The sequence below is a fragment of the Aythya marila genome (genome assembly GCF_965140915.1).
Source record: "Aythya marila genome assembly, chromosome: 6".
Classification (NCBI taxonomy): Eukaryota; Metazoa; Chordata; class Aves; order Anseriformes; family Anatidae; genus Aythya; species Aythya marila.
This window is the reverse complement of record NC_139047.1, coordinates 9,979,753-10,006,163: the sequence shown is the minus strand read 5'-3', so window position 1 is coordinate 10,006,163 and position 26,411 is coordinate 9,979,753. Positions and strand designations below refer to the sequence as shown.

Here is a 26,411-nt window from a genome sequence, read left to right as displayed (position 1 = left end):
GCTGTGCCTAGCCCCAGATACTGCAACTGAACACAACACACATGGCCTCTTTCCCCCCTCCCCGTCAGACACAAAACCTTGCTTTGATGCTCTTTGGAGAAAAGGGAACAAAAGGGCAGATGCTGTGCATCAGAAATATGGACAGTGGGGGAACTGATTTCACACGGCAGGCCTTGCTCCAAAGGCATTAGCCAGGGCCACCAGTCAGCTGCTGACCCCCTGAAAACCACAGACAAAGGAATTCCTCTCCCACTTGAACACAGGACTGGACAGCCACTGAAAGGGCAGAGCATTCCACCACCCACAGAAGATAGCTACCATCAACATCATCGGGGTACTGGCCGAACATAGCCAGGTACGGCTCGTAGATGACAGATCGAAATATCCACTCCCAGCGATGCTCATTCTTCCTCAGGATGCCTTGCCTGGCCACACCAAAGGCCACCATCCACACAGCAAAGAGGAAGAGAAAGAAGAAGACATCTATCATCTGAAAAAGGACAACAAGCAAATACATCAGTGTGCCTGTTGCAAGCCATACATGGCTATTTTCTGCCCGATTTGATATGAGGGTGGAGAACAAGCATCCGAAAAGCCTACATGGCTTGCATTTGAGACAAGCAAGACAAAAGCCACCAGGAAGAAAAATTTCTCATCTCCTCTTCAGCCCGATCTTTTTTCAGACTAAAATTCAACCTTGTACAGAGGAAGAGGAAAAGGCCATGCTCTTAATTAGCTCCTATTTAAATCTTAATTAATTCTGTTTAGCAGATTTAAGAGAAGGGGTGAACTTGCTGCCATCAGCAGAACAGTGGTGATGTGGCGCCCTGTCACGTCATTTATTTGAACTCTTGAATAGCTGCCAGAACCTTACCATCCTCTGCAGCATAATAATTTTGGGTCCTAGATTCCTGCTAACGGTGAAAATATGGATCAGTCTCAGAGTAAAAACTATGTAGTCCAAACAGAAAATGACTCTCCCAGAATACCAAGAGCTTTCATCAGATGAGTGCAGCCTGATGGAGACAGCAAAAGAAAATGAAGAGAAGCATTGGGTAAAGCATGCGGAAGTCACATAAAAATACACTGAAACATTGAAATGTTTTGTATAACCAGTCATTGTAATGAAATCTACGCCCATTTCAACCATTTTCTTGTAAACATGCTCACACAAATCTAGAGATTAAGAAGGGCTGTCTGATGGCCCAGAAGGATCTGAGTTTAGGGAAGCTGTCTTTGAATCCAGGGATAGACTCACCTTCCATTAAACCAAAGAGAAAATATTGCATGCAGGTGGTTTATCCGATCAACTTATTTTATTTCCTTAATTGCCATTAAAAATTTAGAGTCAAGATTTGGCAGTATGCCTGGCCCTCATAAAGAACAGGGTGTTTCAGGAACATGTTTTTTCTCAAACTCTAGTTAGGGGTTGCAGTCAAAACCTGGAAAGAAAGGAAGGCCATAGTACGGCCACAAGAAAAGGTGCTACTCACCTGAACACAATTCCTGCTATGAAGTAGAAGATGGCTAGAGTATCCATAACATTCCACAGATCTAAGAAATACTTACTGCCATTCATGTACCACTGGAAAGGAAAAAAGATCAGAAAGTAGCCACCGCAGTTACTTGGAGAGCTCATACATCACTACATCCTCCCCTGGTCTCTCCCAGGGGATGTCCTCATGGGTAAATATTCCAACGACTGCGACATTAAGGGTTGTTCCCTTGCCCAAGTAATCTTTTATCACACACAACGGGCACAACAAAGGTCAGATTGTTTTTAATTTCCCCCAGGAGATTTGTTTATAGTATACACAGCAATACCAGACATTACTGACATCATTTTTTTTTTTTTGTTAACTTTATTAGGATGATAGATTGGGATTTTCTACGTTTTGGGATCACTAACACATTTTTTTCCTGCAGCCCAGGTGGCCTAGGCTAATGCTCTTGCACTGGGACCAGTTAGGCACGTCGGTGACACAAGCGCTGTGTCACAATGAGGGTTTCTGTGCTCACAGGACACAACCAGCTCACACGGATGCTTGTGCATGGGGAGAGGAAGGAGTGCTCCTGACATGGGCTGAGGCTGATGTGCTGAGCGATCACATACGTACACACATGCTGCTAGGGGAGCTTCAGAGTAGGTGACGGTATGCTCCAGCAAAACTGCTGCCAAATGGGTCAAAGGAGACTTGCTTTTGCCCCCTGGGAGCAGATAAAGCACTGGGGGGAGGCAGAAGGGTTGCTGTTTCAGGGCTTCTCTTTCTTCACATAGCTCATTCAGGGACCTGTCTCTGGCTACACACGTTTTTGATCAAAGATACACATTTAATTTATTTTTCTAACTCCTTAACTCTAATTCTGAATTGCAAGGCTAACGAGAATCTCTACACTGCTCCAGATCAAATAACTGGCAGTGCATCCTGGATCTAAAGCATGTGCAACAAACTTCTGGGTCTAAGTCAGAACTAGTTTAATCAGGAGAAACCTCCACTGGGCCTGAAGAAACAGACCAAGCCCTGATTATAAAAAACAAATCCACTGCAAAGCCTCTGCTGAAAGTCAGCTGCCCACATTAACTCCCTAATTTCATTCATGTCTGTGATGATCTGACTTGTGTGATCAACAAAATCAACTCCAACCCCTTAATTCATGTGCAGTTGTTGAAAGCAATTTCATGCACTGGCAGATAATTGGAGGTTCAACAAGCCATTACAGTGCTGCAGCCTGTGTTGGGTGCAGTCTCCTGGGAAAGCACCAGCATTCAGGAGGCAAAATGCTGGCTCATTATATCAATTTCCAGATTTTTCCCTGCATATCCCAGAGCTGTAAATTGCTACAAAGCAGAATTTTATTTTCTTCTTAATTTACATTGAAATAACCAAGGCTTAAATAATTCTCAGTCAGCAGAGTACTGATCACTGAATCTCTTTATAACTAACATATCCATGGCAATTTTCTTCTCGGTACTTTAGAGGGATACACACAGATCAAAGGGAATTTTCTTCCAAATGCAGAAGTTATGAGAGCAACACTTTGCTATTCAAGCAAGTCTGTGTTTCAATCAAGTCTGTGTTTTAGCTGCCTCCACTCCCAGAGTCGAATTGGCACAGTCTGGCCACTAGCTATTAATGCAATGACTGGGATCTGAAACTGTTCTACCTGCTCAGATAAGTGGGAAAAAATGGCATAGGAAAAAAGGTTTCTATCCCTAAGGCTTCCCCCTGGATCTCTGCTGGGTACACACAGGAAGTGCAATGACAGGTCCAGAGACACCAGAACCTAAATCAGCAAAAATAAACACTCCATTAGTGTTTTAATTGCAACAGTCTTTTACTTTTCCCCCATTTTCCTTAGCAAGTAAATTTGGCTTAAACTGGGTGCTGCCTTGACTATTCCAAAAAGGAAAAAGACTGCACAGAAATCTAAGCATAGCAACATCAACACTCAGTAATGTCATTGAAGCTCACATAAGAAATGTGATTGCAGGGTAGCCTGATTCAGCAGGTCACCCAGAAACAGTCATTTGGAGACTAACGCCTCACAGGACAAGCAGAAGGCAGCACTGCACTGAAACCACACATCCATTTCTCTTCTGATGGCCCCAGCACTTTTTGACTCATGTCTCCACTATCCTGAGCACAGTCTGGCTTGCCTGAAAAGCCTGATCCTGAAATCTTCAGAAACAGGCCAAATCCACCATACTTAGGGGAAGGAGAAAAAACAAAACAACCAAACAAAATCCCCCAAACTCATCTAGAATACTCATCTAACCTGGAAAGTATTTCTTTTTTTAGTAGATGCCAAGCCTTCTTCATTAAGGTGGTCTTATGAAGTGAGAAGAGTATCAGCTATGGCATTGGCTATAAAGGCAGTCCTGCACACTGTTCCACACCACATCAGTACAAAAACGTAGGCAGTCCCAGGCTGGTACTTGGGACTATGTAAAACTAGCAAAAACTGTATTTATGACTAAGAGATAAACATAAATACATAAAGATATGTTGCTCATGAAAAGAAAGGGAGATGTGGAGAAGCAAGGGCAAGAATCACTTGACCTACAGGCATGTATCTAAGCATATATTCTGCTAAACCTAACCTCTATAATCTCAACTGCTTTAGCAACCCCAGCCAAGCAGTCCTAAGAAGCATCTCCAGCGGCATCAGCGTATCCATACAGCCTCAATAGCTGTGTGGATCACAGCTCAACAGCCTGCAGTTATTGGGACATATCTAGGAATTAAACATCGGGAAGTCCCAGGAGGTGGTTCCCCTGTAACTTAGAAGCGGCCTGCACTGCCTTAAGCTACAGGCAGCTGCCAACGTAAAGCTTCTATTCTAGCATTAAACATTTTTGGTTTGCAAGCGCTGCCTACTTGTCTCACTTCATCACAAAGCAGGATGAAGACCAGCACGTAAAGGATCATCTCCAGGACAGTAGGTTCCTTCTGGAAATCCATAAGCAACACGTAGGCGAAGAGCAACAGGAAAGCAATGTAGAAGATAACATTCCAGGAGAAGACCACAAAGGGTGAGGTGAAGAAAGACACATAGTACAGGAAGAGTTTCTTACTCTTCTCCACAGGTTTTTTCCTGAGAAATTAGAAGAGGGAAAAGGTATCAAAGCACAGCCTTATGCCTGGAAATATCTGTGTTTTGTCAAAGTGAAAACTAGAAAGGTACAAAGACTAGTATAGGACTAGCACTTTAAAGGCAATGCCATTCTGCATCTGGCATCAGGCATACAAGTAAATTGGCATATATTAACTCCAGATCAGAGTGAGAAAACAATCTGTTAAAAGACCTTTGAGCCATTAAATATCTTTATCTGAAAGTGACTGAACACTGGAAGAGGTTCAGTCAGAGGTTGTGGAGTGCCCATCCATGGAGATACTCAAAACCCGACTGGACATAGTCCTGGTCAATCTGCTCAAGCAGGGGGATGATCTTGAGAGGTCCCTTTCAGCCTGAATTGCTGTATGATCCTATGATTAATTTATTTGTTTTACTTCTGTTAATGAGAAGCCAGCTGATTACCTGAATGAGATGAAACCACAGCCTATTAAAGGGAAAAAGAAGAGACACAGTATAATCTTCCAATTCTTAGTATCTCTTGAAATCTCTCCATACCACTGCTTGGAAAGGAAATTCTGCAGGGAAGAAGAAAATACCCTTGTTTGTTGTAACAGCAACAAAATAACTTTGGAATGCTATTAGAGGACATTCGATTTAGGAGGGAAAAAAAAGAAGAAGAAGAAAAAAGCTTTGAGATTTAAAATAAAATAACTGGGATTCCTATTTCAGTAATAGAGAATGTTTTCTGCATCAGTAACAGTGTGCTGGTTCTTTAGTCCAGCCATCCCCTAGCCTGTCTGAGAAGGAGTTGAATGTGAGGCTAAACAGGAGCTGACCTGATTTATAAGGCACTTCACACTGGGCAGTACATCCACACTGTGTACACATATGACTTGTGCCAAGGGGGAAGTCACTTTAGGCAGTCTTCATCATCTAGGTTTTTATGATTTACAGTTCTAAATTGTCTTCCCCTCTTGACTTAGTATTTGTGGGCAAATCAGCCATCAGCTGTTAGCCACACGTTGTCCCCCACCGGGCACAATCCGTGCTCTCTGGGATGCATTTCACAGCACTGCAGAAGTTGGTTCTGTGAGCGCCCTGTGGGAGAGGGCTTTGCTACAGCCACACAAAGCTCTGCATTCACACGGCTGGGAAACATCACCCCTAGGTTCTGACCTCCATGAGGGCAGTGTCTGAGCTGTGGCCTCGCACGGGCTAGTCCCATGGATGCAGCATTTTGGCAGGAAGAATATTTGCTTTTCTTATTTTAGAAGTCACCCAGATCACATGAGTTACAGCAATCCATGCACCTTCTTGTCATTGATATTACCTGCACCCCTGGCTGCGCAATGAATTGCTGGTCTTTTGCTTCCACTGCTAGTTCCAGGCAATTGCTCCCTCCCCAGGCTTCACAGGAATAGGTCAGCAGCTGCTCAGCCAGATCTTCATCATTGCTGTAGCACTCGGTGAACAGCTCTGGAGGAAAGAGGCCACCCAATAAGGAGAGAAAGCAACTCTATCAAATCTGTCCCCGACTCTGTCCCTGTTTGACAACAGCTGCACAGCCCAAAGGGCAGGAATTACCCAGACCAGCCCTGCAGCATTAGTACTCATTCATATTGTACCTGCTGCATATTTCTACATACACTTTCCAACACACTCGCACACTGAGCTCCAAATTCCCACTCAGTTTTCCACTAACTGGGATGCAACTGCCTTTAGTGACTAAAAAAAAAAAATATTAAAGCATACAGATTCAAGAACTCTTCATCATGCTGAACATTTGGAAAAAAAACAAGTATTCTTAATTCTCTATTCTTAACACACTTGCATGTATTAAGCTTTCATACAGAATTCATGTCTGGATGAAAAATTGTAATATCAAATCAGCTTGCACAGAGATAATATTAAGATGAGTTCTGCACTGAAAATCGAACAAAAATGTGAACTACTCAAATGATTCAGTACTTTTGCTAGTATCATTTTCTTTTCATTCATTTAGCACTGATATGAGTTATAGTAAGTGTCAGCAGTCCCATACTAACAGAATTAAACAATGTGGGCAGAATTTGATAGTTTTTCATTGAGAAAAATGCATTGCAAACATGGTTGTTGAAGAAGAGCTATACGCATCTTATCCTGCCCCTAGATTTTTGCCACCAACCATATGTATGGTGTGAAAAACAAAGTCTGAATTGCAGGACAATTCTGTACGGAAAGTAGCTAGACCAATGACCCAGGTAACACGTCTGGGTTTTGTGTTGTACACATACTAGGCCAGGATGAAAACTCAGGCCACCGTTTCACTACAAAGACATTTAATTGCAATAAAAAGTAATTTCTGTTTCCAGCTTTGGCCACTTCCCACTCAACGGCAGTGCTGTTGGTATATCTATGACAGGGCACAGCATGCCACTGCCTGAAGAGCAGTCCAGCCACTCAGAAAACAAACCAGCCTTTGCTAGAAGTGCTTCTCTCCAACAGGAGATTTTCCCAGGCATTTTCCTGACCAGCTTTGTTACCATAACTGCAAAGATGCACACAAACAGCAATACCTTCAGTGGTGTTACCATATACACTGCAATATGCAGATCAGTCTTGATAACAGACTTCAATGGAGCCTGTGCACTTCTCAACATCAGGCCCAGTGGATCTAGATACCTATAGGAAAGCCTAAGCTTCACCTTGTGAAGCAGGACAAGCAAGAATTTTTCAATGCATGCACTCCTTAGCAGACAATGAAATAGCTCTGTAATCATTCTGATACAGACATAAATAAATATAAGGCTAGAAGTTCAACAGGTCAATCTAGGCTCCATTAGACCTAGAGCAAGGACAAACACGGTCTGCTTTTAGGAGCAATAAAACACTATCAGTCTGTGGAGATTTTCAAGATTTGGCTAAGCAAAACCATGACAGAAGAGATTTAGTCTTGGTAAGAGCTCTACCTCAACACGAAGGTGGGACTTAAGGCCTCCAGAGGCCCTTTCCAGCAACATTTCCATGGTTTCCCTACTCAACCTGCAGGGCTATTACACCTTAACCATCACCTAATGGGACTCACGATTATGACAGCAAATTGCTTGACAGAAATGGAGTTACAGATTGACCATTTTCCATATCCAGATCAGTCAAGAGAACAAGGCCATAACCCATAATAAAGCCCCCAGAGGCAACACTATGGTATTTCCCTCCAAGTTAAGGAACTACAATCCTGCACTACAGTACGGATCACAGACAATTTGTAAACTGTGGGTGCTACAAATTAATCTGCCATCTGCCACCTGCATTGGCTTTCATTTGTGTATTTCTCTGAATGTTTTGCAGGATATCTAAGCATTAAGAAAATATGAGCATTATTGTTCCAGAAAATGGTAGTCTTAAAAAAATAAATAAAGAGCACCCACCACATCCTGTCACCAATTAGTCTTTAAATAAGAAATATTTGTTATTCTGGCACATGAGATGCAGGGCTCAGTTCTGGATCACTGACAACCTTTTGTAACAGGAGAAACTGAAGGCCATACAAAGAAAGAAAAAGGACTGAGATAGATCTGCATTCTCAGTAAGCGACAGTATCGCTTGTCTTTGGGGAACAAGGAGAGGCATGTGATTTTGTAGTTCAGAATTTAGGGATTCAATACACTTTTCAACTGTAATTTATTCTCACTCCTACTTTGCAGTACTACTACAAATTTGAAGGCGGACACTTCTCAACTTGAACGTTACTGGTACTCATGAAGAAAGTTTCTCTTATTCTGTATTCTCTATTTCTGGGCACCCTTCTTCAGCCTTGCCATTACAAGAGGCAACTCTTCTTCCCAATGAAAGAAGATCTCTACAAAAAAATGCCCGAACTCTTGCTTTTGGAGGCAAGCTGTTCAGACAGGAAACATGGATTTTAATGGGAACAGACAGTGTAGAAGCATTAAAAACATATTTTGATATTACTGGCACAGGCTGCCCAGAGAAGCTGTGGATGCCCCATCCCTGGAAGTGTTCAAGGCTAGGTTGGAGGGGGCTTTGGGCAACCTCGTCTAGTGAAAGCTGTCCCTGCCCATGGCAGGGGGTTGGAAACAGGTGGTCATTAAAGTCCCTTCCAACCCAAACCATTCGATCTTTTTATGATTTGATGATGGATATCTAGTTTTCTAAATGAAAGTTTATTTCTACTCCCTTTTGAGATGTCATTCTCTTCTTTCCAAATCAGGCTGAATTTCTGGGCAGCATTTCAGGCAAATTTAATGAATTCTCTTGCCTTGCATTCTGCTAAACAAAAACAGCATGGTTTTCAGTTTGCATTATCTGCACAAAATAAAAACATCACTGTGCAATCATCACTATACATCAGATCTGGAGATCATTAAAACAAGTAACATTCCAAGAAATGAAACAGCATCCTGATCTCTGACACGTCTGTTAAATTTCTAAAGGACTCACTGAAGGCACTTACCTACTGCTCTTGTCTCATACTCATTAGCGAGTTCCTCAGACTCACCAGCAGCATTTATGTCATTCTTCACCTTTGCCATGCTTTTCAGAAGCTTACTGGCCCCGAGGGCTGCCAAAGTGCAACCTCTGGTCTATGGAGAGAGTAAAGTCATGTAAACCCTTCTGGAAAGGGAATGTGATATATTCTTTAAAAGTTATCCTGCTCTTTTTCCAGCTGCTCAGTTCCTAGTCAAGACTGGCCAATGAAGAACCAGTTCTACAAAACGAATGATAATTATCACTGTACTGGTTGGGTAACATCTTTGTGACCAGTCTGAAAAGTTCTCCTGTTTAACAGTTAGATACCAGCTTTTTATCTCTGACAGAAGATTCACAGAAGAGGGTCTGCTCTGCTGTGAGCTACACTACCATATTTATTGTCCACCAGCCTGGACCAAATGTACTATTGTTAGTGCATACCAGGGAAGACGTACTCAATTTTGGAGACACAGACCAATATGAGCAGGAGCATTCATTAGCTTTGCTTTCATTTAGCCTCACATTTGCCACCTGTGAATTATGTACTTGATGAATGTGAATTTATGTATTTGATATTGTCTAATGAAAATTAGAAATGGATTTAAATCAAATATCCGAAATCACAACACATCCATGTTACAGAACGGTGGGGGGAACTCGGTGGAATAGAGGCCTTAGCAGAACTGCCACCACGGACTTCCAGAGGGCAGACTTCAGGTCTGCTAGGTTAGACTAGAAGATCCTAGAGGTCTATTCCAACCTGAGTGATTCTATGAACTCAGCCTTCAAACTTGAAAACAGATGAGAAAATGTAACTATCTGTAAATGCTAGTTTGGACTGCTGACGCATACCTGACATTATAAAAGGAAGATATGAAACCCATAGCCACGCACAAAATGGGTAATATTCAACCTACTTACAGAGCCACGTAACAATTATCTGTTGTGGTTTTATGTTCGAAGATGGATCAGGAGCCTTCAAAGGCCTATAGCCCAAAGACAAGGAACACCACTGTGATGTGTGCGGAGGAACAAAGAACTCAACTTACTTGCTCCCAAATGACTTTGGACAACTCTTTCTTGTTCTGAAGAACTGACCAAATAAACAGAGCTTGCAATGGATGCCTTGTGATAGGACACTCATTCTGAAAGGAAGAGCAAGGACTCCTCAGACCTAAGCTCCTGGAACAAGTCCTTAGCCTGTCATTCTCCATTCTCTGTTTTCTTCCTTTTAAAGCCATCCCACTTATTCCCTTTCCGCATGTTCCCTTTCTTGGCCATCTGGCACTTGTCACACACTACTCTAAGTTACAGCAGCCTTATATTTTCCTGTTTTGTTTGGAAGACTTAGCCCCACTGCTTTTCCTAAATGTGCATTAAAGGACATTTGGGTCAAAATCACTTTCTGCTTTAACCCATGCAGTTCAGACAGTCTCATTCACAGCTTGACTTTGTGTTTAAATAACACAGATTAGGATCCTCTAAAAGGAATGCTAATTTTACACCAATAGGCCTTTTGTGTTCGAGCAAGACCCTGAACTTGACAAAATCTGAAACAGACACAAAGTTCTACGCTACCAACTGCTTTGTATTAGGACAGTTTGCACCAGCAGATTGCAAAGCGGTTGTGAAATAACTCCTGAGCAACAAAACTTTTAGGAAGCAAAAAGCTTCAGTGGAAACTCTCAAAGCTAACTAGCAGTTTTAAACCAAATTTCCCCTAATTGTCACACATGTTGCATTATGTCTCTGAAGTCCACAACTGATTTCAGACACTTAATATCTGATCCCTAGGCTCCAGTTTTGCAATTTGGATCTGGATCTTAGTGATAACTAAGAAATGCGGTTCTATCTGACGATGAAATAAGGTCCAGAAGGTGCTTGACACTCTTGCAATAAGCAAGGTTTAGAGCACAAAATACAATACTCTATACCCAGATATGAGTCCAAATTACTCATGCCCAGCTGGTACTTCAGTACTGGGCTCTGAATTTATATTGGTGTAAAATACAAGCATCACAGCACTGATTGCTCTAATAGAAAATCTTACAACTCAACATCCAAATAAACCAGCCACTTTTCTCATAGCTAAACAATCTTTACAAGTATTTGTAATATGAGGAAACATGTTAAGTATAAAATAAGGCCAACTGTTAAAAGCAAATCCTACTATACCAGAAACAAAACATATTTTTTGCATTTTTCCCTTTTCAGGGATGCGTAGTGGAATGCAACTGTTCATCACTTACTGAAATATGTATCTCCATCTCATCCTTGCTATTTTTATCATCTTTTTTGAGACCTCTTCGGAAGTCTTCAACCATCTTCCACACAAATGTGAGAAGTGCATCATTATAGGAGTTCTTCGCAATCTGCAGGTTCTTGAACACCAAGCTACTGAAGTTGTTGGTGTACAGTTCCTTAAGGACCTCTGTGGTAAGGAATTTCCTCAGGTTCAGGCCATTTTCCAAGAAGAGACGAACAAATTTGGGCCTGTCTTTCACTAAGGCTGTGAACATGACATCCTGCAGGTCAGCAGACTAGGAAGAAATGGAAGAACAAATATTAGCAGGCATGTGAGGTGTGAAAAGATGAATTAAAGGCCAGACAGAAGTAACTAACTGCCACATTTTCCTTCATGCTGGCACACTTTCATCAGAATCAGCTTTTTCCATATGCAATTGCATTTGTTAGATGGTGTGGACTACTTCCAGCATGGGCAGATCACCTTTGCAAGCAGTGCAAGGAGGAAAAGGTGGTCTTACTTAACACAGAGGATAGGATATTGAGACAGTGGCTGCTGTTACATCTCTCTGCTCTGTTACATCACTGCTCCCCTGGCCCATGCCACTGCACTCAGACAGAAGCCATCTGTACCTCCCAGTTTCGGTCATTGGTGAAGATCTCATCACTGGCCAGGTCCAGTTGGTTCCACTCCAGCAGCAGCTTCAGCTGCCCATTCCAGTTATCTCTGTCATGTTCATTTGTGCTGAAAGCTGCAGAGGAAGAGCAATCCTCTAGGTAAAAGACCAGACACAGAAGAGCTTCCTGGTGTACTTACTCATCTCTGCTTTTCACGCACTACTCAACAAGACCCCTACCAAGCATCTTTCCCCAGATTCATGCACATCTTCCTGATTGGGTTTTAGGGGCCTCTGGAAACTTAGAAACACATCTAGTGCCCAACGCATGTGTATATCTTCCCTTTCATGCAGCATGCAGGAAATGGGAATGTCACCTTCCCAGAATGCTTCAAGTAACATGCCCATGTGCTCCGCACAGAGCAGGGTATAGGAATCATCTGAGAAAAAAGAAGCAAGCACGCCTCAAAGCACAACAGAGGATATACATGCCTAGGGCTGAACCTTGCTATTCAAAATCCCAGAGTAACCCATCTTTGTCCATCTATATAACATACACAAAGAAAAAACAAACAAACAAACAAAAAAACACAACAGAACAGAACAACGACTTGCCTTTGTAGAGAGCAAAAGAAATGGCATTGCTCACAATTTCATCTCCAGCTTCTTCTATTTTGATAACTGTCAGTAAATGAGGGTTCTCGAGGACTTCTTTGATCTACAAAAAGAAGAACCATTCCAAAGCACTCTAGACCGTTTAGCAGTTGATCTCCTAGAGCATCTTGAACAAAAATTTCCCATTCATATTGTAGCAATCATCAGTCCTATTTCCAAATACAGTTAAAACTTATACAAGTCCAGATAGAAGCAGATGAGATTTAAAGTCACCAAGATTAATTATCCTCTGAATATATAGCAAGTGACTGTGATTCCTCCCTATGCAGATTGTTGCTACCAAAAAGATATAATCTCAGTAATTAGAAACCACTCATAAAGAAAAACAGATTGTGACAGGCCACGTTTCAACAAATGCCTGGCAGTTTATTATAAACCACTGCTTCTACCTCCTTGCGTTTTGTCGAAACCAGATAATTTCTCACATAACTGAGCTTTCATTCTAGTGTACAGAAAACAAAAAATCTTAGTCATTCATAACTGAAGGACAAGACATCCCAGCAGAAACTAAAAGTGGCTTATCTGTGAAAGCTGCCTGCAGCAGCTCCACACTCTCCAGTGCAGGTCTTTGTGGAAACCAGAGGCTTGTGATCTGCTCAGAGTGCAGCTCTTTCTCCTCAGCATGAGATAGCACAGCCCCCAGGCTCAAAATACAAGTTCAGATTTATTTTCTGCAGGCCTGTCTCTGCAAAAGACCACAACCTACTTTTTCCTGTAAGCTTGTTAATACAGAATCAGGAAAAGGTACCTCTGGAGGTCTAGTCTAACCCTGCTGCTCAAAACTGGGGAAAGCACAGCACGTTGCCCAGCAGAACTTGTAGGATGTCCCATGGACTCGTTTTGCCAAGTTCTCACTGAGTTTTGACTCAGGATTTATCAGAAAAAAAATAGTTCCTTAAACTTCAACACCAGAAGCTTTGTTTGGTTCATATCCAAGGAAATACATGTGGAAATATGAGCGTCTGAATTCCCCTCCAGGGTTTGCGAACAACTTGCAATGCTACATCCATTAAGAATAAATAATAATAAGTTAAAGGTGGGAAGAAAAGCTGAGTGAAAGAGACATAAATGTACAGGATGGAACATACCATTTTCCATCCCCCATTATGAACATGCAATCACTCTCCACTGCCAGCTCCCTGCTGTGAACACGCGTAGGAGATAATTAAGTAAGAGAGGAAAACAGAATCAGACCCCAGGATAAAGCATTGGGCTTTTAATTGAGAAAGTCAATTAGCTTAAGTTAATGTATTGTTGAGTGGGCTGAAGTGTTGTTGGAACTAAGACTTCTGAAAAATAACAGAATAAGATTTTTTGGAGATCCATTTTTTCTGTCCATGTCATGGAGGGCAGAAATATGTCTAAAAACAGGTCACTCTGGTGGGCAAGTAACTGGAGAGATAAGACAGTTTCCTAAGTCAGGCCCAACCAACCCAAGAGAGCAAATGCTCTCCTCAGTCCTCCAGTTTCCCCAGTCTCCAGAAAACACGTAGGATCACAACGGTAACTAAATTCTGAGGGCTCTGTGGTCAAAGATAGAGAGGCAAAAGAAGATTTTGCTGGTGTATGTACAATGTTCTACCTTCAACTGCATCCCATGTACACACTACTGGTAAGTCCACAGTCTATTTAGCAAGTGTCCTACTTGAGATGATGTAGGGATGCTACTGTGGTGAAATCATGACCAACTAAGCCTCTAGAACTAAAGATCTTGTCCATGGTCTGTAAGGGAAATCTGTCCACCCTGGTATCTTAAAGGATGCAGGAAGAAAGGCAAAATCTTGTTGAACTTGTTGAAATGTGAGAATCCTGGAGTAGAATTGCTACAATTTGAACACCTGCAGGGCAGCAGCAATACCTCTCTGCCTCTGAGCGATCCAGCAGGATCTAGCATTGTGAGGCCTGATTCAACATATCCAATTTCATACCTGCACAAAGCACACAAGGGAGTCAGGACACCAACCAGCACATCTGCCAAGAGACACATCCAGCAACCAGTGCTCCAGAGGAATCACAAGCACCCAGAAAGCAGACAACAACCTGGCTTTAGCAATCCTGTACCCAGAACTAAACCCAAACTCAATCTGTCTTTCCCCAGACTAGCTGCTCCTGACCTCCCGTTTATTTTCTACCCTTCTGCCATGTTCAGCCTCTCTACAATAGCAAGCACTTACCCATTTGATCCAGCTTTCAGTCTCCTCTTCTGAGAGCCTTGAAATAGTGCGAGGCAGATACCTGAGCAAGCTCTCCTTGACACATGAAGAAGCCAGAGTGCCTTCTGCCTCCATCAAGCTAGCTATAACATCAGCAATCCGTCCAGAGCCTTCCACGACAACGCAGGGAATTTTACTCTTGATGGCCACATGGATAGACTAGGGAGCCACAGAGGGAGAAATGATGTGCTGAAATGTGCTGAAAAATGTGCTGAAGTAATGACAGAAGGACCGCTAGCCCCCCTGTTATAAAGACCACAGTAAGAGATACCTATTTCATTTGCATCATTGCCACTGAGAACACCACCAGAATATAAGCTGCCTGCCAGAAAACTGTACAAACAGAGCAAAGAGAATTTATGATCAACCACAGAGCACCTATTAGCTATCAGAACAGACTCAGAGACAGCTTCACAAAGCAAAAAAATCATTCTGGAACTGTCAAAACTATGAGCAGGTTACTTACTCTTTTCAATTGGACAACGGGTTCATGACAAAAGCAAATCATTTTTTCTTGCCAGCTAGATCAAAGTGGTTTTCTTAAGAAGGGTCCAACTAAAGTGCATGTTTTATATCACAGGGAGTTTAAAACAGAAGCTTGAAACAGTTTTACCACTCCTCTGCTAAAGCAGATTCCTGTCATGATACAGGCACAGAAGATGAGTAATAGGGAGCTTTCCTGGCCAACACCACCAGGAGTAAGGCATGGCAAGGACAGACACCCACACCATGGAACCTACCGTGTCACCTTGGGCTGATCAGTCTATTCCTTGTGAATACAGGCTTAATAAATGATCAAGATCATTTACCAAAGATAAATGATCAAGAAGGCAGACACAGATGTCTCAGTGTACTTGTAACCTTGATAAATAACCCTTAATTGAACTATCATCCAGTAACTTTTCAGAGGAAGCTCTTTTCAGGAATTATGCATTCAATTTAACAAGGCTTTTATTCATACTGATTAGATAGCTGGTAAGTCTGTTATGTGTCATTTCTCAACAGTGGGCTTGTTGTCTCTCCATGCATGTAATCATAAGGCTTCTCATGTTGCTATACTGCATGCTGTGTAGAAACAACTCCTTCAGCGATGACAAAATCCTCTCTTAAAAGCTGGCAATGTGGAACTAAAAGAAGATAACACTTTCAGCAAAGCTTCACTCTAAAACCTAAATGGATGCTTTTACCTCATCTTAGGACTTCATATTAGTCCATTGAACTGTGCATCTGTATTCATCTACAGTCTACTTGTGGGCAAAGCTAGAATTAATCACGTGCATGAAACCAAAACACCAGAAAACACACAGAGGCTGGGGTAATGACCTGAAATTTCACAGAGTGATTTAGATTAATTGATTAATGTTAGTAAAGAAGAGATAACAGAAACTGTGCTTAGAATTGTTAGAAACACATTCTTTCTCATCCTGACAGCAAATTAGTTTGATTAGCCTCAACATAAAAACTACAATTCTAATCAGAACGGGTAGTATCAAGATAAGCTCTTCAAGTTAGGCAATTATAAATATCACCTCTACTTCAATTTTACTGCCACAAATACTAACATACTCTTTCCATTGTACCCTACCTTCTTGCAAAACCCAGGCCTTTTCTCAGATCTTTCTCAAGGTTCTTCAACCCAGGCTACGTCAGCTCTTCTATTTGCATGCTATTCAAAACCATCTCATCCTCACTCACTGTTTGTTTCCTTTCCACACATCCTGATTTCACATCTTTTTATTCTTACCCTAGCCCCAGGTCCCTTTGCTCTTTCAATCTCATATTCCTCACTCAGGTCACTCATGTTCATTCCTGCAAGGGTGCATTCTGTTCATCCTCTTCCTACCTGCTTTCTATTTGAAGATGATGCCTAATCCCTCTCCTTCTACAGGATCAGAATCAGCAGAGCCTTCCTGCCTTGTTCAGCTGTCTATATTTAAACTATGTGTGGCCCACAGTTCTCAGGAGCAGATATCAAGTCAGCTCAAACAAGCTCTGAACTGGAGAATCAACACAAACTCACCTTCCTTGCATATTGGATGAAAACACTAATCTCCACAAAGCAAGTGCAAGATGAATTTTGCCAAACCAAAAAATAAGACAACCTCATACAACAAGGATCAAGAGCTACATGGCTGACAATGACTACTCTGATTGCTGCTCAAATTAACTTGTTATAGAAGAACAAAGAACTGAACTGTTCCACCTAAAAGTTTTTCAGAATGTCAGCCTAAGGTAGAAACTTTGCACAGAAAATGTCAACTGAAACAAACTTCATACACTTAAAAACAGTTGCAAGCCAGCATTCTTGCAAGTAACCATTCTTCAGTGAATAATTGGACGGGATACTTTATCATGTTGCTCATGGAGTAGTATTTAATCTCTCTTAAAGATTAGATCAGTGCCCCTACTGTCAAAAAGTGAAAGAAAGAAATGAAAGAAATAAACTTACTTTCAAAGTCTCTTTCCCTCCACCTTGGGCAAAACATACAATTGGAATCTTCCCACCATAATTTGATTCTGCGGAACATGCCAAAAGAAAAACGGGAAAAGTTTCAACTCATTACTGCAATTTGATCAAATCTTTTCTTCTCAGTATAATGATAGAGTTTCCAAGCTGCTCATTTTGATACTAGTTTACTGTTGGTTTTGCTAAATTTATCAACAACTTTTTTTTTTTTTTTTTTAAACAAAAGCTCTGTTTTGACTAGCAGTCTGACTAGGCTGGCATCAGACAGCCTTCTCCAATAGATACTTTCTTCCTCCTAGCAATCAGAGTTTTTATTAGTTCCAATGTCCCCCATACATTTGATTTTATTCTATTTACCTACTGCTTTGACCATTTTGAGCCTATATACAAGGTCCTTATCAAAAGCTGAAGGTTCAGAACTGCTGACTCTTCACAGTTTCAATTGTAAAGGATAGCTAAGACTCCCATGACTCTAGCAGCTAGTGTTTAAGAGATATATCAAGTTTCATAATAATCCTGGATGCTTCATCATGACTAATAGCACGTATGCTTCTAGCTGAGGTACACAGTTAAATATATATATATATATATGTATGTGTGCGTATATACACACACACAAAATATTTAATTAAGAACTTCCTGTCAATTCCTTTGTTTTTTTTTCCCTTCTTGGCAAAGGAACCAAAAGACAAATGAGCAGGTTACAGATGAATCAATCACCTTCAGAAATGAATATTTTTGGAAAAGCCTAATTTCAGCTCCTGTGTACCTGTGCTTCAGCTACCTGGAATTCATTGCCAGGTGGGATATATGCAGAACCAAGGATATATCCATAGGATATATCCATAGGATATATCCAAGCCTGCCACAGATAGCTCAGAAGGAAGAGAAGGAAGGGCTGCATTGCTGAAACATTATTTGCTGTGTCCTACAAAGGACTATTGTCACATGCAGAAAGGAAGATGAGAGAAGATTGCACTGAGGAAGTCTGGCTGTTCCTGAAAGAGCATTCACATAATGCAGACAACACATCCCTTCCAGCCTAGCATTCACAGGACGCTACTACTACTCTTTTGTTCCCAGAAAAAAACTTTGTTAATGAGCCCCAAAGCATGCAAGGTATAAGGAGGAGGTCTGCAACCTGACATCCACACCTACCTGGAATAACCCGCTCTGAAATGTATTTTTCTAACTGAGTTCGTACTTTTGCCTCTATCGTTGGGTGCCCATGGGTGCCATTGTCAACCAGTAAGAGATGGGTGTGATTATTATCCAGGCAATAGAGGGGGTCTCTCTTGAGATCGTCCATTATGTAATGGGCCAAGTAGTACCCCTGGAATCACAAATACAGTGTTTAACAGAGATGCATGCACAAGCCTTCAAGGACAAGACAGTGACAGCCAAACCCTGAGCCACCAACAATTCCTCATTATTTAGGAGTCTGAATTTCCTGATTCAAGACACTGCTCACTGACAGCCTCAACACACACAAAAGACAGTGGGATAAACCCCATGAAAGAGCACAATATAAATATTTGTGAAGAAAGTTTTTCTTTACAAGAGCAGCCTGATTTGAGACAATTCTCTCAGAACTGTACCTCAGGTAATGGAATAGAATGAAATTGTGACAGTTTAGTCCTTTCAGAAATCCTATTAAGCAATGCAAAAGGAAAGTAAGCTTTCTTCAGCCACCAGAAACACTGAAACTGTGGAAAACTTACTTTCAACACCTCAAAACTTACTTTCAGCACCTCAGAGAACTGTAGAAATACTGAGGTTGGAATAGACCTCTTGAGATCATCTAGTCCAAGCCTCAAATCTTCTCAGAGCCCTCAGTAAATTAAAACTGTTTTTCCTTACCTAGCCGGATAGATTTCAGACAAGCTTTGTAACAGCTGGCAGGCACAAGATAAGGGGAGTTATGCCAGTGTATCTGAGTGATGGGATGACAGTACCCTAACAGCAACAGCTGGCACAATGTGTCTTAGTACATGGGGATCCCCACTGTGGACTACTGCCGTGTAAGGATTTCACAGCAGCTAGAGTAACTGTGGAAGAGGTTATTCCCTAACCCTCTGCCATATGTGAAATTAGAGCAGCTGAACATCCACACAGGTGTGCTACGCGTACAGCTGAGATCCCTTGCTGGTCCCCCCACCAGGCCTGATGTGTGACCACCTTAGACACTTGAGTTCCCTCCTGCTCTGGGAAGAGCACCTGGTAGTTCATCTCACTGCTATGTATGCTGAGGAAAAGCTGGCCCCAGACTGAATTGTTTAGGACATGCAAAGTCAGGCTAAGCAGACAGATGTGTTTCTACACAAAAACTGCACTGGAAAAAAGTCTGGCAAGCTCTGCTTTACCAGAACACACAAGCTGAAGAGCTCTTGACTGACTCAAGTCAGTCACTACATGACCAATAGCATCAGCCTAGACATCGTTCTTGCTGAGAGCACCACTTGGTTGGAGACAATCTGTACAATTTACAGCAGAGCCTTGTCTCCATTTCCCCACTGACTGAACAAGTTTCTTACGTCGTTATCACCACTGCGAATCAGGCTTTCTCGGTTGGAAATCATGCCCCAGGCTGCTATGCCGATAGCCACCACGTTCTCCTCCGAGCTCCGACTGATGGTGTTGTCTCTGACCACTTCCCCGATGTACTTCATCAGCCCGTAATGTGTGCCTCCTGTGAAAATCCAGGCCCCTGGGGATAGCACAGGGGGATAACCTGGGAGAATAGAGTGGAATACCCACTCTCATAACACCCACCCTTTAAAACATCACAACCCAACTCCCTCTCAAGATCTTACCTTAAAGGAGACATTTATTCTTCAGTTAAACACAAAAGATAGAGTACACAACTTACATTACCACAGGCAGCCTGATGGCTCGTTCTCAGCCCTGTTACTTACAAACTGTTGGGCAACATTTGCCCCAAGTGCATCAGCCAAGCAGAAACAAACTGAAGGCACTGCTTCCCTTCTGACCCTTTGAGATGCTTCCTCTCCAAAACTCCAATAAAATAACATAGATCCATTTGCAGATCTTTACCTTTGGACTGGGCAATGTAGATCAACCTGCTGAATATCTTGCGCATCCGGGGCTTGAGTGCAAAGTTCTTTGCACCTCCAGTGACAGAGATGACAAGGTTAGGGGTTTTCAGGTGCCAGTGCTGTGTCATGAGATCATAGAGTGTTTCAGAATCTGTGTCACACGACAAACGGATGTACTTTGGAGAGAAAAAATAAGAGAAACAAATAACAAGAGATAATTAGTGTTAGCTGGGAACAGACCAGGAATTGTATTTTCTTCTCTAGTCTACACTCTCATTCCAATAGCTGGCAGACAGAGGCTGAAGTGATGAAGAACTGGAGCTTAAGTATTCATTTCTTCCTCTAAAGTATTTTAATATTCCCACTACAAGCAGGGACCATTGCTAGGACTTCCAAGGTACTTTTGTCTCTTGACAGCTCAGTGACCAGGTCTAGAGATAAGGCACAGTCTTAAAGCGGAACATTAAATGGTAATTTCAGACCCGCAGCACAGTAAGGAATGTGACTGCAGGCCTTACAATCTCCAGCTCCACCTTTTCTGGCTTCAGTCCCAAAACTTCAACCTGTCAGAAGTTTGCAACTCAAATAGTTGCAGTGCTGAAACTGCACTACCAGCTTCTGCCACATACAACTTTAACAGGGCAGAAGATAAACTGTGTAGTCCACAAAATATGATTTTTGCCACTACTACTAAATGTCCACAGTCTTTGTAAAGAACCAAGAGTAGATTCTCAGAATCTACTTGCCCTCAGCTGCTTATAGATGTGAAGGCAAGAACACTGACCATGGGATGCACAGGATGAACCAAGGAAGTTTGCAATATAACAATTTTAAATTTAACAAAGCTATGTATAGTGCTTTTTTTTATGGATTAATGGTAGTATTCTTGTAAGTGAACAAAAATAATTAGAATTGTATTTTGAGTACACTGTGAAAGTCTTAATTTGACAAACTAGAAATTCTAGACTCCATATATATGGTGTTCCTATCATAACATATATATATATATATATATAACACATCATGAAAACTTTATCAAGTTTGAAGCAAATCTGGAATACTCAATGAGGGTGCCATAAAGAACATAAGATAGATAATCTGTCCTCAGATAGACCTACCGTCTCTCCATTTATGTAAAAGCTCTGGGCTTTTTTTGACTGTTTTCTCTGCTAAAAAAAAAAATAATAAAAAAAATAAAAAAAAAATTAAAACTTAAGAGGCAGTTAACTTAAACTGAAGAACATACTCATCTGTTCTAGGAAGGGTTCCCAGGGCTAGTTATTGCATCTGGCTCAGAACAGCACATCACAGAGAAAGCCTAAAAGGTTCAAGGTGCTACACGAGAGCTGATGGCATCTCACAACATCTACTCCAAGGATGATCAAATGCATGGAGAACTGGGTGTTCTGCAGGAGAGGGGAAGCTGCCAGAAACAACTGCTCCACAGAGCTGCTAAACAATCCCCAATGCAAACCTTGTTAGCTCTATAGTTAGAAGGAATTTCTCCTGTACAAGGCTCTGTACTGATAACACAAAGTCCTTTATGTCTTTATGAATACAGCTTTGTTTCATCTGCAGATAAAGGTTTCCAGCTGAATAACTTGTTTTCATCTATATAAAGCAATAATAATAAAAAAAAAACACAACAGGTACTGAAGCTGACCTGCCCACGCAGTTCATCTTGTTCTCTCGTATATCATCAGGATGTGTAATCGTAAACACACCTCAGCTGTATTCTATGCACCACCAACTATTCATCTGGCACTTCCCACCTCTAGAGTCCTTGCTGAGGCTGTACTCGGTCAGGTGAATGCCTCGGGTTAGCCACTTGCTTTCTCCAAGATACAACAGTGCCATCTGCCTGGTACACCCAAATAGTGCACTCCAACTGCTCCCGCTCACACTCATCCACTCCTCAAACACAGGCAATGAAACGTCTCAGGAGCTGAATTCAGAAAGGCATTCAAGTGCAGCACAGAATAAAACATCTCTTCCCTCACTGAAAACAGTCTTTGATTACCTTGGATTTGAAGGGAGGGGGCTGCAAGGTGAGGAGGAAAAAGAGAGAGGAAGAGGAAAAACAATAAAGCGTCTGAAGTTCCACTGATATCTTATATTTTCTATGAATTTACCCTCATTGTAGGTTCTCCACCCCAGGGAATACTCAGACTTCAACTGGGCAGGGGCCTGAGCCCTGCCACACAAACTGGGTGTGCTTCGAGCAGGAGTTTTTACCAGAAAATTTCAGAAAGAGTTCTAAACAAAGTTACTCTATTATTCTACGTGCAGCACAAAAGGCCTCATTCCAACATCCCAAAGCACCTTTCAGAGTGTCCAGTACAGGGCATAAGATAGGAACATATGTAAAGAAAAGCTGTATGTCCACAGACTGTGCACACAGAACCGTTAGGGAGGAAGGCAATACACATGAGTGACCAGCAAGCTCTGCTGGCAGGTGCTGAATGACATTGCACATGATTCTGAAGCCATTATAAAGCATCAATAATGATTTTGTGTCAAGCAGGCATGACAACTTGTGTACTGAAGAACACCAGTCCTCAGAAGATAGGTCTTACATCCTTACAGATTAAAGCCCTATGGTTACCTCATGGATCCTGTTGCACTTTCAAAGGTAAAACATGCTACACGTGCTACATGTCCCAAGAGTTACACTAGTGTACATCCTCACACCATTTTCTTTCTAAAGCATAGGTTAGTCCACACTGGAAAGGAGGAGGAAAACAATCAAGAAAACAATCTTGCCTTGGTGTTAAAGTCATACAGTCAGGAACAAAGTATCTTTATTAGCAACCTGATTGTTCAGGCATTGGAACAGCATGTTGGGTTCACTACTAAAGGTAGGTTAAAAAGTGCTGAGTTGTTCTTCAATCCCACCACATTTCAGTATAGACAAGGACCACAAAATGCTACTGCAAACGGACATTGATACACTGGGGTAAAGAGTCCCAGTGACAGACATCACAGGTCTAGTTGAAGTTATTTCCTCCAAACTCCAGGCCTTCAGAATTGTATTAACATGCAAATTACAATAAAACTAGGTACATGAAGAGAAGAAAAAAAATAAAGAAATAAATGAGCATCACCTTCATTCTTTTGCCACACTTGGAAAAAGATAACCTCTTTTCACCCCACCAACACCACCTGCCTATAAAAACTATTAAAACAAAAGAAATTATTCTTTATTATAGCTATCATGGCTTGATATCTTGTCTCCTTTGCAGCCTAAATCTTTCTATTTCCTTGAAAATAAAATATACTCCAGCTGCACCCTCTCTGCTTTTAGAAGTTTTTGCTGGCATTGGATTAAGGACTCCTAATGCGGTGCACCCAATAGGGGCCTAACACATACCTTTAATATTATCTCTTACCTTGCCTCTTTTTCCCATGTTTTCAAAGTGAATGTCCCCAAAGGCATCAGTGGGAAGTTCCTTAGTGTGCTTCTTATAATTCCATTTTTCATTGTTATTAATCTGAGTGCCCTCTATATGTTGATTTTCAGGGTATCCACACTTACACAAGTTGCCCCTGAAAGAAGAGTGAACAGGCACCAAACCCCAGTTATTGTTCTGAGTACAGAAAAGTAAGCCCCCAATTCTTTCAGTAACTATTTTTATTAACAAGAGACAGGAATTTTTCACAATTGACACCACCTTCAAAACTTCTCCTCTACCAGGACATTTCCAAGAAGTATTGTTCTGCAACAAATCTGGAGCTTGTGAAACACAGCATAACTACAGTAGCAGTCCCAAATGAAAAGTCTGGGAGCAGGATAGTACAAATAAAACAAACCAAGCAGCAGGAGGAGTTGTGGCACCAGTCGTGCATGGGACTCAAGTCTGCTCCTTGACTGGCCTCTGCCACATGGCCTAGCAGGAAGAAAATACCCTCAGCTCCCAGCCTCCCTGATGTCTGCAAAACAAGAGAAAAATCTCTACTTACTCTGACTTGGTGTCCTTTGTAAAAAAGACACATTCTCTCTTCTTGAAGTTTTCTTGAATGAAGTTGACCAAATCCTTGGGGTGAAAAAAGAAATATTACCTCCAATAGCTCATGAAACAGCACAGACCTCAGTAACAGCATAGTCAGCTCAAGCACAAAGTGAAACTGGTGCAACTTTTAAGGTCTGCTTTCTCAACATGGATGGCTGGGGGAACACAGAAAGCACTGAGGGAAATTGACATGACACAAAAGACTACAAAAAATCACAAATGGGCATTCCCCCCCCCCCCCAAAAAAAAAAAATACACTAAAGAGGTAAAAAGTGGGGCTTCCTCTCATAAAAAATCCTGAACAGCAAAGCAGATTTGATACCGTTGCTAGACAGCCTACCTGAATTTCAGCAGTTGTAATCCAAAAAGACCCCAAAGAAAACTTCTTGCTTGTATCCAATATCACAATAGAGTCAGCTATAGGCTAGAGAGATTTCTATGTGCATTTATTGGCACCTTTCCAAACAACTTTCAGCACTTAAAACTGAAAATACTTTCCAAACAGTGATTAACTGTGGTCCAGATAGTTCTTAAATCACTGTAACCAACACTTTTTCTGAAAAGCAGACATGAATATCCTCTTGGGTTGGGGCTATTTCAATTCAACACAGAGACCCCAGTAGGAGACCTGAACTGAAGTCATGCTTTATGTGAGCTCAGTGGAACACAAAGTTTCTCCAGCTTGTTTAACCACATGAAACCGTCACATTAACCTTTAAACTCCAGAAGTTCAGGGGAAGCTTTCAAACTTTTGAGCTACAAATTCTTTCCTAATCTGCCTTTGCAGGCCAGGAAAACAAAACAAAACAAAACAAAAGTTTCTCACTTACAGACAATGGCTTGAGGTTGTTTTTTTTTGTTTGTTTTTTTTTTTTTTTTGTTTTTTTTTTTTGTTTGTTTATGAAGCACAGCTTAGATTTGCAATCCAAGATTTTGCTTGAGATCAAAAGCACAAGAATACAGTTACAGCTTAGTTTACCAGTTTGACAGACTTCACAGTTAAACAGAAGTTAAAGAAAGTTCTTTCAAGTGGAAAAGCATTCAAAATGAGTGTAATATCCAAAACATGAGTATAATATCCAAAGGAAAGGAAATGGAAAAGAACATAATTAGCAAGTGGTTCCCTCCACTTTTTTTCTTTTTTTCTTTTTTTTTTCTCTTTTTTCATTTTTGTGGTTTTTACAGGCTAAAGACATAAGAGCTAATCATTACAGCACTTTCAAGCCTAGCAGAAGCAAGAACACTGCCAGACTGTGATCAGCAAATGACTGAGGCTTGAAAGGGGTTTTAGTGTAATTATCTGTTGTCAGCCTTTGTCATCAAATGAAGAGGTGGAAGTTCCTCTCTATAGAAGCAGAGGATTTGTCTCTAACCAAAATGTGAAAAAGGATTTTAAACCAGAAAAGACTAACAATGAACAATAAAAATTTATACAGATCAAAAGGAATACATACACCTTTAGACTTCCAGCAAGTCAGCAAAGTACCATTATTGCCTGAAGGTTCACTTGCCTGGGAAAACTCCGTGAAAGGAAAACTGACAAATCAGTCAAACTTCTCCTGACGTGACCTATTTCATAACCACCGTGTCCCACTCCCAAGACAGTACCCAAGCTTATCAAGGATGTACCTGATACTCACACTGTCATTGTATGACACGTCCATGCTGCGAGACATGCTGGAACAGAGAAGCCTGGAACTCTCGAAATTGCCATTTCTTCGGTGTCGCATGGTGCCTGTGGAAACCTGAAGGAGTGCAGCAGAGGTGGAAAGGCTCACTGCAATGATCACTGCTTCCAACAGGTAAAATCAACAAGGACACTCAGCGCCCTGGAAAGGCAAAGGAAGACTTATTTAAATCCAGCAGAGAGATTTTAAAAGTAAATTGACTCCTCAGATGTGAAACTACCATTCAGAGATCTTCTCTCCTATTTCATTCCACAAAAAGACTTTCCCCCTTCTTTCCCCACTTCAGAAAGAAGTCCAAGTCAACATGCTCTGAGGAAGGAGTGTATGTGCCATCCTGCACCACTCAATTCACTGCAGTATCTTAGCTCTCTTTGCCTTCCCATCTCTGATGGG

At 41.5% G+C, this 26,411-nt stretch overlaps 1 protein-coding gene across 2 annotated transcripts in view; it reads right to left on the bottom strand.

Moving 5' to 3' along the window:
- The window catches only part of TRPM8 (transient receptor potential cation channel subfamily M member 8), a gene marked incomplete at both ends in the record, with an annotated part of 34,782 nt that extends 8,722 nt beyond the window's left edge, over positions 1–26,060 (bottom strand). The window contains 19 exons of one of the 2 annotated variants that reach the window (XM_082762854.1): positions 319–490; positions 875–1,016; positions 1,494–1,585; positions 4,380–4,596; positions 5,041–5,153; positions 5,909–6,054; positions 9,032–9,161; positions 10,098–10,193; positions 11,298–11,588; positions 11,926–12,044; positions 12,525–12,627; positions 14,759–14,956; positions 17,247–17,314; positions 18,423–18,597; positions 19,799–19,971; positions 20,319–20,496; positions 23,710–23,866; positions 24,281–24,354; positions 25,971–26,060. In XM_082762854.1, the coding sequence (XP_082618980.1) occupies positions 319–490; positions 875–1,016; positions 1,494–1,585; positions 4,380–4,596; positions 5,041–5,153; positions 5,909–6,054; positions 9,032–9,161; positions 10,098–10,193; positions 11,298–11,588; positions 11,926–12,044; positions 12,525–12,627; positions 14,759–14,956; positions 17,247–17,314; positions 18,423–18,597; positions 19,799–19,971; positions 20,319–20,496; positions 23,710–23,866; positions 24,281–24,354; positions 25,971–26,060 (2,734 nt within the window). The remainder of the gene's footprint in view (positions 1–318; positions 491–874; positions 1,017–1,493; positions 1,586–4,379; positions 4,597–5,040; positions 5,154–5,908; positions 6,055–9,031; positions 9,162–10,097; positions 10,194–11,297; positions 11,589–11,925; positions 12,045–12,524; positions 12,628–14,758; positions 14,957–17,246; positions 17,315–18,422; positions 18,598–19,798; positions 19,972–20,318; positions 20,497–23,709; positions 23,867–24,280; positions 24,355–25,970) is intronic. The other variant, XM_082762855.1, reaches the window with a different exon arrangement.
- Between the last annotated feature and the right edge of the window lie 351 nt (positions 26,061–26,411).